Source organism: Coloeus monedula (assembly GCF_965178545.1).
Source record: "Coloeus monedula genome assembly, chromosome: 6".
Taxonomy (NCBI): Eukaryota; Metazoa; Chordata; class Aves; order Passeriformes; family Corvidae; genus Coloeus; species Coloeus monedula.
The window spans coordinates 53,969,050-53,984,352 of record NC_138786.1 but is presented as its reverse complement, the minus strand read 5'-3'; the positions used below and the strand labels follow the sequence as shown (position 1 = coordinate 53,984,352).

The 15,303-nt window shown below is 36.7% G+C and overlaps 1 protein-coding gene across 1 annotated transcript in view; it reads right to left on the bottom strand.

Moving 5' to 3' along the window:
- PPP2R5C (protein phosphatase 2 regulatory subunit B'gamma) overlaps positions 1–15,303 on the bottom strand; it is a 79,868-nt gene that overhangs the window by 49,673 nt on the left and 14,892 nt on the right. Inside the window, exon 3 of the mRNA XM_082283577.1 lies at positions 13,058–13,217. Coding sequence (XP_082139703.1) covers positions 13,058–13,217 — 160 coding nt within the window. The remainder of the gene's footprint in view (positions 1–13,057; positions 13,218–15,303) is intronic.

Genomic DNA, 15,303 nt, shown 5'->3' with positions numbered 1-15,303 from the left:
TAAACCAGAACCACCCTATGGAAGCTATTAAAAAAAAAAGGCACTGGTTGGTTAAGAGCCAGCTAAAAAAATACACAAAAACCCATCATCACAATGCAAAATTTTACTAAGTAAAAAAATACAGAACAAGAGATACACACTCAATATTATAAAGAAGTGTCATACCAACATGTATTTTCAAATTATATAAAATGTAATTTGCAATGCACTAATTCTATAAACCCAAAAGAATGTATTATGTGAAGAAACTGAACATTCAGAACCGCACAACACAGTAGGCACATAAAAGCTTCCTTGTTAAAGCCAAACCGCATCTCTTCTAGGAAATGCCTTCTAAATACATAAAGGATATTTTCATAGTAAGTGTCACATCCCTCCCCCCCCTTCCTCTCCGACAACACTTCCAATTCTTTTACAAGCTGCAGTGCACTTTAAGGGAGCTCTATCTGAACAATTCAAACAAAAGAAGGCTTTGAAGCACACTAAAGGTTTGACCTTATTCTACAGAAACGGTATAGGGATAACTTGGCTCTTCCCTCCCCCCCTCAGTACCTTTCTGGGGTAGTGACTTCACATCCTTTGACATCAGCACAGCTTGGAAGGGGGATGGGAGAGTTACGGCAGAAAGCTGTAAAACCTGCTTTTAACTATGTATGCAATGCCTCCACGAATTCTTAAATCTTCCCCGAACACATTTAATAGAAAATGGGTTTTGCTCTCCGCTGGTTTTATTGCAGCTGTAACAAACCGTGAGGGACTGAGCTACAAAGGACTTCCTGCTCCCCTTCTCCGAGCTCCACAATAGCCATTTATTCGTTCGTCAGAGGGTCTCGATTCACTCTCACACGCACAATAACTCACCTCTAATATGCAAAAGGGCCACGGGCTGGAACGGCCCATTGGAATTGGCTGCGTCAACCACCATCCTGCTGCCAGCTCTGTTACATGTCAACATCTAGGCTCCAGCAGGCACGGCACTGTATTCCTTAAGGCAAGAAACCAGCCTCCATTTTAGTTTAAAAAAAGACAGAAACTGAAGCGTTCTGCAGCTGGAGGGAACTGGCTGGAGAGTGATGTCAGCGGGCGGGAGGAGCCCTATTGGCCGACGGCAGCAACTTCAAATGACACCGAGGAGGCCGCGAATGAGCGCGGCCGGTGCGGGGCTCCCCCCGCGCCCGCACCGGCCCCGGCCCCGCGCCGCCCGCGGCAGGGGCGGAGCGGCTGCGGAGATGACGGGTCTGCTGCTTTTGGGTTTGGGTTTCTTATTATTACCAGGATGATCTCACTGCTGCTGTTGTACCCCCGCCCCCTCAATAATATTCAGCAGCACCTGCTAGAAAGAACGCACGTATTTTTATTTTTCCTCTTTCCTTAGCCTTTCCTTCAGTAAGGTTTCCCAGGATCACCAAACCGATGTTCAATTTAACCGTGGAAAAACACAGCATCGAGGGCAACATTTACAACTTTAGCTTCCAAGGGCCATAGCAAAAGGTAGACAATTCACAATAAGATACAGGTCCTTGGATTATTATTGGTGATTTAGAAATATAAAACCTCACAAGCATTCCATGAATTGCCTTATCACTGGTTGCTAGTATGTACATTATGAATAAATATACATACATATGACAAGCAGGAGATGAAAACCTCATGTTTCATGCTGAATATTTCTTTCAATCTAGAAATGGACCAGAATACTTCTTTTAATCTAGAAATGGATCGGCCTTCAGTTTAGGTTAATGTTGCTAAATTTGGATTTTGCAAAATACTGGTTTTCCTTTCTAAAAAGATCAGTAATTATAAAAAACTTTTTAAACTATTACTGAAAAGTAAAGGACTAAGAAGCAATATATAGGCATACGAAAAGAGTTTTGCTGCATAATCTCAGAAGTATAATAAAAAAAAGTACAGTGTAACAATTTCTGAACTTATCAGTTTGATTATTTAACGTATTTACAAAAATACCTGTGAGCACCCTTTTTTTCATCATGTGAGACTTGCACACTTATTTTTACAATGAGCTATTTGAAAGACCATTTTGTCTGCTTGGAGTGATGTTCAGAGAAATTGGCACAGTTACCTGTTACTCTCCACATCTGTCATTCTCCCCAAATACTGTATGTCCCATATAGTGCAAATAAGTATGTAGATTACTTAATCTATGACACTGTCCTAACTTATATCTACTCAAAAAAGAAAAAAAAAAAGAAAAGAAAAAAGAAAAGAAAAGGAAAAAAAAAGTGCACATCAGAACAGACTTTTCCATTAGGTAATTTGCTGATGAAAATTTGAAGTAAAAACAAATTATAGGGCATATGTGTACCTGGTTAGAAAAATTACATCACACTACAATAATATACTGTCAAATGTGAGTTAGTGCTATAATGAATATTATTCAATTCCTGAAGGGAAAAGACTAACTGGGATATAAAAAAGAAGAATATCATCCATAAGAAATCAATTGGACTTAGTGATTGCTGACAAGGCCAAATTTAAAGTAGTACATCCTGGATGTAAACATGATGAGAAAGCCCAAAGACAACAAATCTGTAAAATATTACTTGGTTAAAAAAAAAAAAAAAAAAAAAAAGCTCCTCTGTTTGATGTGGTGTGGATTGTTTGTTGTTGGTGTGTTTGTTTTATAAATAGAAGGGACTTGACTGAGAATATCCAAGTACTTTAAAGAATAATTATGGAGGTGGAAGGAATTAATTATTCTACATTCACTACAAAAAGTAAATGCATCCTACCTCAAGAAAGAATAGGCTAGAAATTAAATGAAATCCTCTCACAATAAGCACACTGAAACAAAATAAAAGACTGAAAGCTTTCTAGTAGTTTGAAAAATCACCAAACATAATGTGTGACATAAATGTAGTTGATCCTGCTTTTGACAACATCAAAATGAACCACATGAACTTTTTAAACCTTTTCTTTAAGACTACAGAGATTCAAATCCTTTGTCTTTACAATCCAGGCAAAACCAGGGAAGGTGTATCCTCAAAAACTTTGTTTTTTATCTATCCCTTGAGTATACCTTACAATCACAGAATCATCAAGGTTGGAAGAGACTTTTAAAATCACCAAGTTCAATGTGAGTTTCAGCCTTATAAAACAAAAAGCTACCATAGAGATATGCCTTTAAAAAAACCTAGACTGAAAAATAAAACCAAGACTGACCTCAAACAAGGTTTTCTACAAGATTTTGATGTATGAAGGAAAAAACGAAACAACTTGGGTAATTTAAAAAATAATTTCACATGCAGGATCTTGTAGAAAATTCTGGGGGTTTTTTCCATCTTAAAGCAGAATTAGATTATTTTATAGTAGTAAACCACAGTATGAAGCATCAAAAATTAGCTTTAAAATTCCAATTTATCTGGTAACCATACATTTAAGAACAGTTGCTCTATCACTCCTCCTTTCTACTCATGTCTTTGCTTTCTTTAATGGTCAGCTGCTGCTTCTTTCTCTCTGGAACTCCTTGCAAAGATTAAATGGCCAGGAAGGCTGCTGGTCCCCAGGGACACAATTTAACAACAGACCAAAAAGGGAACGTTACTTTAGTTACAGTGCCATTTCCCAATTTATACATCTGCATGGCTTTCATAGTTGAAGGTTCATTAGCAAATTTTAGGTAATGCTTTAAGAGTCAAGCCCCCTAGAAAGCTCTTCATTAGAGAGAGTAAATGTGACATTCACAGCGCTACCAGTTCTACTGGCAGAACACTCAGTCACATTCAGTAAGTTTTCTCTTGCAGAAAACACATACCCTGTTCTCATTTCTTCCTCTTTGCTGGACTCGGTTAGGTCTGAGTCCAGTACTTAGTAAACCACTGAGAAACTGGTTAAAACAGCCATTATTCAGTGTACTTCTGGTGTAATTCTGACAGGGCACTAGTGGAGCTGAAGTACTTTGATCTTCGTAAGACCTTCTGCTTTTTAACATCTGCGGTCTTCTCACCATTGTACAGAGAGATTGAGAGTACATTCTTCTCAGGAGGTTTGTATACCCTCTCTTTGTTTCAGTCTTAAAATATTTGATTTGCCACTGAAGGAAAATATTTACGTAAGTTGAATTATTTTGAGCAACTTCATTTGGGAAAAAATTGCAAAGAAAACTGAGTTAGGAATTGACTTGTTAATGGAAGGGAAAGAATATTAGTGCAAGTCGAACAGAGCTAATGAATAATAATAATGGGAGGAAGAAGAGCTTACTTTAACAAATTTATGAAGACATTTCTGTTGCAAGAAAATGAAAAACAGTATTAACTTCAGCTATCCATTTTTAGAATTAAATGAACAAAAACCCATATTGACAGCATAGTGAAACTGTAGCTATTACAGGTTTCCTCTGAACCCTGCTCATCAGTTCTAACTTTCCAATGATGGGAATGAAGGAAAAATCCTATAAAGTTCTCAGGATATAACTGTGTAACTTTTTAGAATTATAGAAGGGTTTTGGTTGGAAGTGACCTTAAAGGTCATTTAGGTAGGATCCAGCACTATAGCTGATGAATACTCTTTACATTTGGAGGTGATGTACCACTTTTTCAAAAACAAACATTCAATTTGGGTTGTTGATTTTAAAAACAACCACGCAACCCCGCTTCTCACGCCCCCCCCCCAACACACACAGCAAATTCACCTGCCCAAAGGTTGCCTTTATTTCCGTTCTACACCACCTACTATTCTAACTGATAGTGACAGAATCAACAACATAATTAAAATTGCACAAACTTCTATTGACATGAAGACACTTGGGTTGGTTACCTCTCAGACTATATGAGTTTTCATTTTTTGATTGAGAGAGGAAGAGAGTGTATTTAGTCTGAGCTCTAAGGTTACTAAAGGCATAATTTCACAACTGCTGAAATTGCTATTCCTCATCAACCTAAGACAGCCTTGTTGCAGACTGCTTCAGGCCCCTTCCTGCACTCCTCTCTGCTTTACATTTGAAAATATTTGCTCTCATCTGCTTCAGTGGTCATGAGACCCACAGCTGAATTGGTGTAGTCCCCTAAGCGACAGAAAGCCACTTTATTGTCAGGTTAGTTTTCTGCTAACTTAGACTGTGTTCCGTGGCAGGTAAGCTGAGCTAAACCTATAGGAGCTACTGCTGCAAACTCCTCTCTTCTGAGGCACAGGTGCCCAACTGTCTGAAACTGCTGCACACAGGTTTGTGCAGCTCCATGGCTGAACCAGATTAGGAAACTGAGCAGAGTTAAAATGAGAAAAGGGTGAGTTTGAGCCATGTTGATTCCATTACCTGGCCCACCAGACAGACACCCAAAAAAGGGACAGGAATAAACATGACTTGCTTTTTTCTGGTAGGAGCAATGTAGTTTACTTTTCCCCACTCCAATTACAGCCTACACAAAACATACTGTTCTCATAAATGATGACAAAGAAAATGTGGGTCTCATCACAATCCTGAACAATGAGTTACTCAAAGACAGTAACTTTGTTTTAGAGAAGGAAAGGTACTAGATACTACACATTCTGGAGGAGAAACCATAGCAGTAGGAAGGACATGGGCTTCTCCTACTAGGTTCTGACCCAATTCCAAAGGACAGCCAAGAGGAAACTCTTCAAGGAAACAGAGGCTGTGAACACCATGCTAATACCTAGCTATCAAGAGAAACACAGAGATAAGAAAAAAATCCTTACCTGGATAAATGAAAGGGATATGAACTATCCATGCAGCTTCCTTAAAAAATTCCCAAGACTGAAGCATGGCAAAAGACAATTCCTCATTGAAAAATTGATAATATTTACTCCTTCTAGTACAGCAAAAATCAGTTAAAAGAGAAATTGGTAAATGTCTGCTTCTGACTGGATTTCCTGTCTCTATCTGGATTTCCTAATATTTGCATGGTCACTGTAGCACACAGGTTCAACAGTGCCAAGTTTTCCTTCAACCAATCTTGTATACTTAAGTAGTTTTGTAAATGGGGATAGGGAGAAAAACCAGTAGATATTGGTTGAGCTCAGAAAGCTGTACAACACAAAATCATTACCTTAAAAGAAATCTATTTTAAAATTAGCATCTGGTACCAAAACCTAACTCCTAGGCCAGACTGCAGAAACTCATTTCAAATACTGGCACACTTTTAATCAAGCCCTATGCAAAATCCACCAAAATAACACCAAACTCAGTGCTCTCTGTGGCCCTATTACACAGGCCACACATACCACTTTAAAGAAACAAAGTGTAAAAATTACATTTAAGAGTAAAAATTTGAGACCATGCTAGTTATCCAACAAACACTGATTGATATTTATATGTGTAAATTCAATGTTTGATCTGTTGAGGTCTTAAGAAGAAAGAAGTTCAGTGCAGCATCAAAAATGTATAGATCTGATTATAATGAGGATCTATGCAATGGAACGAAATGTTCCTTTTGTAAATGAAGGCATAATAAAAGAAATTTTAGAGAGAGACCTAAACTGAATTCAGAGACAGGTTAGAATCTAGAAAATAAGATAATGCCACATTTTAAATCCTATTTTCATGGATTCTATCCAAGCTTTAGTGGAAACAAGTTTGGTAGGAAATGCTGCCAGTGACAGATGTAGTGCATTCTTCTAACACTTTCAGCTGCTGACTAATGAGTAGGTGTTTGATAGGGCAGTTGAAATGAAAAATGGCTCATTAATCCAAGCCTATGATTTAATGTAAAACTAGCTGAAGGAAAAAAATTCACACACTCAAGCAAGTATTTTTCTCTACTGCCTTTTTTTTTTTGGTAGTTCTTCATTCACTGGCTATCACGTTTCTTAATCTTTAAAATGCTACATAGCAATACAGACTGGATAATTTCTAAAGAGTTTAATATTAGTTATTTTATAACCATTAACATTAAAATATTTACTCATTTGATAGATCATATTTTCCTGGATGAACACCAAACAATTGCTAGTTTTGGGTTTAAGAAATGTATATGCTTAGCACACACATTTTAGTAATTATTTTAAACATTTAAAAGAAAAAAATCGGTACAGGAAAGTCTGTTTACGCAATACTGATAATGCTTTTTAAGATCAAAGTTCAAGGACAAGTTGCTAAAGTAACAGGACAAAGAGCCTCCACAGTTCCTTCACATAATACAATATACACATTCACTGACACAACCATACTGATATAGGAAAGAACAAGCTTCTGTAGTATTTTCCATGATGGACTTTTTGTTTCAATAAATTAAATACAACACTGGGATGTCAAAAAAACCTACAAAAGCATGAACACAGGACCAGAAGGATAGCATTTAGCATACTCACTCCACTGTAGGTCACATACAAGGGAGAAGAGAACGATCTATTTCACAAAACTGCATTCACTGATGTTTTACATGAGATTTGTTTTGTCTCAGTGTTTTGTCTTTTAAATGAATTATGTATTAGGGCAAATTACATTTTATAGCAGCATTATCTTGTTTAATCTATCATCGTACTTTGCATAAGATACTTTTAGCTAAACAGAGATGCTACCACCTTGCAGCCGGACACAATTCCTTAACTGCCATGCATGCACATAAGAAGTGCAATTACACTGGAAAGGCCAAAGTACTGCGTATTTGTTCTCTACATAAATTACAAGTGGCAGGAGTAGGTTTCTGCAATGAAAGTGATCTTAAACACTGAGATCTCAAATTTCAGCAGCTTGTAAGAAAAATGCTCCTCCAAACCTCAAAGCAGTCCATTAGCACCATGATTCTCATAAATTCAATTACATTGCACATGTCCAGTCAGTCTCTTTTGTACAAGAAAAATAGATGCTAGTTTTAAACGAACAGCTAACAGACACTGCTTAAGTTTAAACTTAAGTATTCCAATAAGAGTTTGTAGAAATTATCAACATACATGGTGGAATTTCTCTGCTGTACCGGGAACAAAACTTGACTTGCTTTCTCATTTACTTGCTATCAGTTTTGCTTACTTATCTGTACGCTGCAGTTGAGAAAAACACACGATAAGTTTACATTTCTGACCTCTTGAGAAATTCTCACTTTTTCCTCCTTTCTCATGGTTTCAACAGTTTTACCAATCAAAATTTGGTAAAATTGTTTTTTTAGTTATCAGACTCAAACTAGAATCACCTCTTCTGCAATTTTGATTCATCAGACTTTAATACTGTACAGACGATGAAAACAGAGCTATCTCCTAGGCAGCCATTTACAACTTAAAAACATTAGGAAAGATTTAATAATGCTTGCCTCCCTATCAGAGTCCTGTATCAGAGGCAGACAAGTTGAGACACCACCCTGATGTTCTTTTACACAGAACAGAGTCAGAATTTGGCAGAGCTCTGAAGTCTCTACTTGAATAAAACAAGACCCATGCTCTCTGCATGAAATGTGCTCAGAAAAATGACCTGTCATGTTAATTTCTTTTCCACCCCCTCACTTTTATTGGGTGGGGTTTTTTTGGTTGTTTTTGGGTTTTTCAAATAGATATGACTAATAGTACCTCTAATGTTGAAACCATGCTAAAGCAGAAACTGACATCACCAGAAGATCAAAACCAGGACTGATCAAAATGTGTGGCAAGATCTTCAACAACAAAATACCAGAATCAGTTTAATCCTATCACATGCAGATATTCTATATTAAGAAACCAATTCTATACTTCTCAGCACTAAAAGTCAGTACGTATGTCCACAGCTGTCAATATAGCTCATTTCTTCCTACCTTGATAAAAACCTTTATAAGAATATTGTATCCACATTTTTGAGCCCAAAAGTCCAACTCCAAAAGGTAAATAGTAACTTTTAAAATAAATTCAGAACTGTATTTGAAAATAAAAGCTGATGTCCAATCTCTATCTTTAAGATCATATCAAACAATGTTCACTTTTATCTGAAAAAAAGCCCAAAACCCCAAATAAAACCAGCAAAAAAATCCAATCCCAAACCCACAAACTAAATCACAACACTTCATCCAAGAGGCCTTTATATGGCTATAAAAGGATTTTACCCAGCTTTTAAAAAGTATATACAGAAATGCTACAAAAAAGCGTATTTTTGAATCATTCCCAAATTTACAAATGCATGAGTAACATATGTTCATTGGGAAAATTTGCAACATTTCAGAATATTAAGTAGTACTGACTTATTTTTTTCAAATTTGTTATTCTAGAACTGACAGAGAACATTTTTTAATGAGTATTACTTGAAGGTTAAAGTTAGATTTGTGACACAACTGTATTTGACAGTGCATAAAACATTTTATCCTAGTTAGGGTGTCTAAATACTATTTTTAAAAATTCTCATTGTGGCATTTTCTTACATATTGTAAAGATCCAGACCACATCCTTAAAAATCTCACCACTTTGTACAAAGTTATCTCTTATTTTAGTTTACTATATTTACTGTTTACTAAAATCAGCACATTCTTGCAAAATAACGTCTGAATACAAGTACATTCACCTGTTTGCACAGTTAAAAATCTCATTTACCATGAAAAAATTACTCATAGTGTAACAATCAATTCAAGCTTCTTGCATAAAGCTGAAGTGAGTAGCTGCAAAGAACACAAACTCCTTCAGTGTGTCAGTGGTCAGGTATGCACAAGCTTGGATATGCTACATTTTAAGTATATTTACATAATAATACTGAACACTTAAGTGGTTTATTTCATACAGAATGTATTTTTTAAATTTTAAACAATTTTCACGATTTATAGAATTGTAATATTTTATATTTAATATACTAGTTTTAACATATCCTAAATTACAAACTGCTTTCTTAGGGAACCAAAAATGTAGAAACTGGTAAATTTCTGAAGGCTGAAGCATCCTTTGCCATTTATATTTGATACAACCAAAGCACTAACCTGCAAGCTTTCAAACCCCAAAAAAATAAAACACACCTTTAAGTCCAGTAAGTTATTTTTTCCCAATAAACAACTTAAGAGCAAAAATCAATTTTCTGTAACTTAAGTACCTGTACTACCAATGTTAGCTAACAAGGGGAACTGCATAAGCAGAAATCAACACAGCACAAGTTTGTTGGCACAGAATTTTTCTTTTTTTGGTGAAAATAGGTAAGATCTTTTCAATATGTTTGACACTGCTCTGAAGGCACTTCTCCAGAGATACTTATGGGTTATCTGTGGGCAGACAAGCTACCTGTTCTACCCAACTAAATCAGGCTGCACTGCGCTGCGCTGCAGGGAGCTTCACTAGCTTGCAGCTTTGCTAATACGCGGATCTCGATGTTCCACAAACAAATTACATCAGAGACTTCTCTTTTCTACATTCGGCTCTATTCTTAGAGCCTCTTAATTCATAATCTATTTCCTTTTCTTTGTGCATTATCTGAGCTATCCTGCTCCTCCACTTCCTGGATAATCTGAGGGTGCATAACACTAATCATAAATTGCTCCAGTGAACACAAATCATACCACACTAATACCAGTCACCAGGGAAAATATGCTGGTATTTCCAGAAGCTTATCATCAGCACTTTTGTGCAACACCCAAGAGAAAGTTTGCAGCATGCCTGAAGATCATTAAAGTATTTCTTAAATAAGAAGTCTTGATGAAAAACCACCTTGGCAGCTCCTCCTTTCCCTCCCACTATTTCAAGTGATCTGCTGACCTCATCTCCAGACCCACAGCGCAGAAGAGAGGTGGTTATCTCACCAATTCTACAGGTCATTTAGAACTCACCAGTGACAAGCTTTCACATATCTAATATGGATCTTTATGTATACAAAGAAAACCTCATTCTATATTTTGTGCTTAAAATACAGTCTCGTGTAAAGTATATCACACCACACAGTAGTCAATGCAACATTTGTAAGAAAATACACAACTCCTCCTCTACTACAGACAAAAGAAAAGTTCCCCTGGTACAGTAGCCATAGATACAGCCACCTGTTATAAGTAACAGGTGTTTGAAAGCCGGTTAAGCATAGCTAACCTGAAGGAATACTATGTTCTTCCCAGCACTTCACAGAAGTCAAACCTGTCTTAATCATTTCAGTCCTTTAAATTACAGCCTACCAGTCCAATTTAACTCCTGTCCAGACACAGACATTAAACAATACACTTAAATATGTCCAAAAAGAAAGCTTCCCAGGTTCACCTGACCCACTAAATGTGCATTAAGTCAAGTATCTGTATCTTTTAGAGGAACAGCATGACTGGCCAACAGTATTCTCAGCAACCCTAACAGGTTGGAATTACATCAGGAGTAAGCACATGCAGTGAGCACAGCCATTACGCAGACACCATGAGACTGGGTTACATCTTGATACTAAAGCTATAACTACCTTTACTAATAAAAGGTGGCAATTACTACCCCTCACTAGATCAACAAGTGCACCAGTGTTCCATAACACAGCTTGGCCCTTGACAGCTTGGGGACGTACACACAGCACCAGGCATCCACCAGGGAGAAGCTCAAGATCTTTTCCTTCCTTTCACCTGAGGGTGGGGGGAATGATTGCAGACTCAAGGCAATTACAGTGCACAATATTCCTACCATTTCTTCACATCAAGGTACACTGTGTCAAAAAGTGTTAGAATGTTCTGTGAAAATACCTCAGACAGTTTTTAAGATTTTTTTTTTTACTCCTCCCTCTTCCAAGTACAAGCAAGCATTCTTCTGCCCTTCATTGGCCTACTGGTTTAAACTGCAACGCAGCCAAGGTGAAAACAGATCTTAAAGTTCACCACTGTAAGATGGATTCATTCTCTCCTCTCCCATCTGCACTCATTATTCCCATTTCCAGCTCTCTGTCCATGTCACTTGTAATTGCATGCTCAGTTCTGGTATCCCTGAGCTGCAGTACCAGGCACTACCAGAACCACTGTATTTAAAATAGGACCAAGAAACAAATGTTTTTCTTTGTGGCTGAGTCTTTGAACAAAAGGTTATGCCAGTCAATGTGGCTGTATGCATAACTTCTTATAAAAATCACTACTTTAATTCAGTGTCTTTTGCTTATGTCACTCACGCCCTGGATGTCACAGCTTGTGCATGAACCTTCTACGTTAGTTTAAAAGACAGAACATATTATTCATAATCTGTGGTGCTAAATATTCTTATCTAAAAATGTAATAAATAGATTGAAATTAACTAAGTAAGCAGTAGTTTAGTCTTGGAATATTTTAAACAGCATCTTGTATATAGGCTGCTATACTAACATAATGGACAGTATTTCAGATTCTTTTTGTAAAAAAGGTATCTGTGTGAAGAGAAAAATCTTGCAATCCAATTTGATCTGCGTGAAATGCAGTGTAATTCAGATAGGCTGAGAAGCAGAGTTTATTTTAAAGAAACACTAATACATTATGTTAAGAAAACGATGACTGGAGGAAAGAATCCAATAATTTCCCCAATAATTTCACATTGCCTATACCAGTACTCAACATTTCAGTGATCCATTAGCCTTTCACTGCCAATCTTGAACACTGGAAAGCAGTACACACTGCATTTCAAAACTGCTTTTTTTTTTTGTTTCCTCTAAATAAGCCTTCAGAACAAATAAAGATGATTAAAGCTGGGTTAGTAAGAGAAGACGCATCAGTTATCATCATCTTTTTGTCACAGATGGCAGTAAATATAAATCTAAAAGATAACAAAGCCTTAAAATCAACAAAGGAAAAATTCATATGCACTAAAAAGACACCACTCTGCTTGACCTGTGCTCAGGAAAAACAGACCCATAAATAGTGACAGACCAGGTCTTCTAACAATGTCAAGAGAAATTTTAGTACAAGCAAAGCATGGTTTGAGCACACTGCACTGAGGACAGATGCCTAATATTTTGCAGAGAGAGCCCAAATTCTGCTTTTACGCGAGATGAGTGAATATGCTGTCACACAGACATTGCCTATAGTGATTGCCAAGAAGGCAACATACTGGAAGTCCTCAAATACTGATAAAACAAAAGTAAAAACCACCCAGTGCAAGTATATGCAGTCTGCCTGTGTGCACAGCCGATATATTATGTATGCTGCCCAGTTATTAGAAGTATGATAGCTGAGATGCTTCTTGGTCTCATGCCCAAATTTCCCCATAAGAGTAATTTTACTTAGGAAAGACGTACCTTTTAAAGCTGGCAGTTTTTGAAGCTCCCTGTTATTGCTAACATTAAACCTTGAAGAACTCTGACGCTTTTCCTTCTTCACTACTGTCTGTGGTGCTGGTACTTTGATTTTAGATAGTTGTGCTGGGGGAGGAGTGCTATTTGATTTTTTATTTGACACCTGTTTAAAAAGAAATTAAAGCAGTTAATTGGAGCTGAACTTAGAAAAGTCTTCTAAAAAGCCATTTTAGTCACAGAAATAACTGAAAATGAATATGCTTTTAATTAAACTATTGTATCCATCATCCTCTGAATGTATTGCCACCTCTTGTTCTGCTCATCTTTTCAGCATTCATTTCTGTACCATAGCCCTCATACAGATGGGAATGGATCACCTTGGTACATGCAGTAGCCCATTTATTTGAAGTTACCAGACAAATTAAAAAAAATTTTCAAATAATGTAGTTCCTCAGCTACTCTCACCTTCCGCCCCTCTGAGAAGTCCAGGTCTCCAAGGTATTAAAGTTCATCTTCAAAGGGATCAGAGAAACTTGTCTATTTACAGCAGGTGAACCTTTCACTGCCTATTTGTCCTGTGCCTTGCTGCCAGTCCTAAGCTTGGCCAGGACATTCAGGCTTTGATATAAAGTTAAAGGAGTGAGTCTTACTATGGTAGTAGCTTTAACAGCTTCTAAAACATACCTTAAGATTTGTAGTGGTTTACCGCCTACTCAAAGCAAGTTGCTGTTATGGTAATAATCCTTATCAGACTGTCACTGTACCTCTGTATGAAGTTTATAACATAAACCAAGAAAAATGGTTCCCACTATAGGTTTCCAGTTGGCTGTTTTTTCCCTGACTACACTTGACAGTGCTCTCTCCCAAGCTGAATAAAATGCATCCTTAACAAAAGCCTGTCAGAACTTGTGGTGCTGCCTTTCTCGTTCCCCTTTTTTTTGAAGGAGGAAAAGCAGGTTTAAAGGAGGCAATAGTTAACTTTTAAAATATGAATAATTTCATGATATCCATTACAAGAATGATAAAACATCTAGCAGTGATACATTAAAAATACAGAAACAGCTGACAAGGACCTCTTGCTGCAATATCGTAATTCATTTTGCAGGCCCTTAATTTGCTGTAGAAGTCTCTCAAATTTGCAAACTAGAAGCACACACATCTTAAAATATACCTTGGCACTCTTTCCTTACAGGAAAGACCATATTCTTCTCAGAAGGTGCCCACAAGATAAGAAATAGGGAAAAAAATAAGATGGGAATAGGATTCATGATGGAAATCAAGTTGTAACGCTGGTACTTTGGCAGTTTGACTTGATTTAATTAGAATTTTGTTAAGTATAGTAGGTATGAAAGCAGCTTCATTCCTGCATGAAATAACATCGGTGGCATTTTCATAGAGCTATTGCTAAAGCAAGAGAAACCAATTTTCTTCATGTTCTGAAAAGTATTCCCAGAAAAGCTGGGAACAATTTGCATAGTCTTGTACTGTATACATTCAGTGCGCATGGAAATGCTACCATACATAAATATCTACCTTTTGAGTCTCCAAGACACTAATTTCATTCAAATTTTGTTCTAGTAGCATAACTGGGAAAGAATATATGCTTCAAGTACTTAATATACCAAAGATGACTGAAAGCAACATTTCGTTTTCATTAAACACATTTAAGATGACCATTTTGCAAATTTAATATTATAAAAGCAAAACCCCTTATACAAACTTACAGAACAAATAAGGAGAGACAGTACAGTGAATATTAGAAGCCTCAGTTACCAAAAACACTCTAGAACTTGTTCCAGTGAAAATGGAATACATCAGCAAGTTGAAAGCATTTATGTGCAAGTAATACCCGTTACATTGCATTTTTCAGACTATTTCACTTTTTAATCTCAAATACTAAATGCTTAAAAATGTTTATGCTGAAATACAAGTGATCTGCAAGGTAATTTCTATCCATTAATTGAAATTTTAAAAAGCATTACGAACAAAATTATTAATAGACTAAGCCAAAAGAAAAACAGCACTAAGAATTAGGAAGCAATGACTTACTGTGTATTAAGCAATAAATGCTAATTAAGATGCATTATAAACATTATTACTGCACAGGATTCTGTACTTTCAATATTGTTCTTCAGCCTAATGGTGTTTTTCTGAACTGGCTACTTTCCACTGCCACCTGTATTTTTTCATTACTTGGAATAGGAAAAGCCATTTTCCTGTTCCCTCTATGCGCAAACAAATTCTCCATT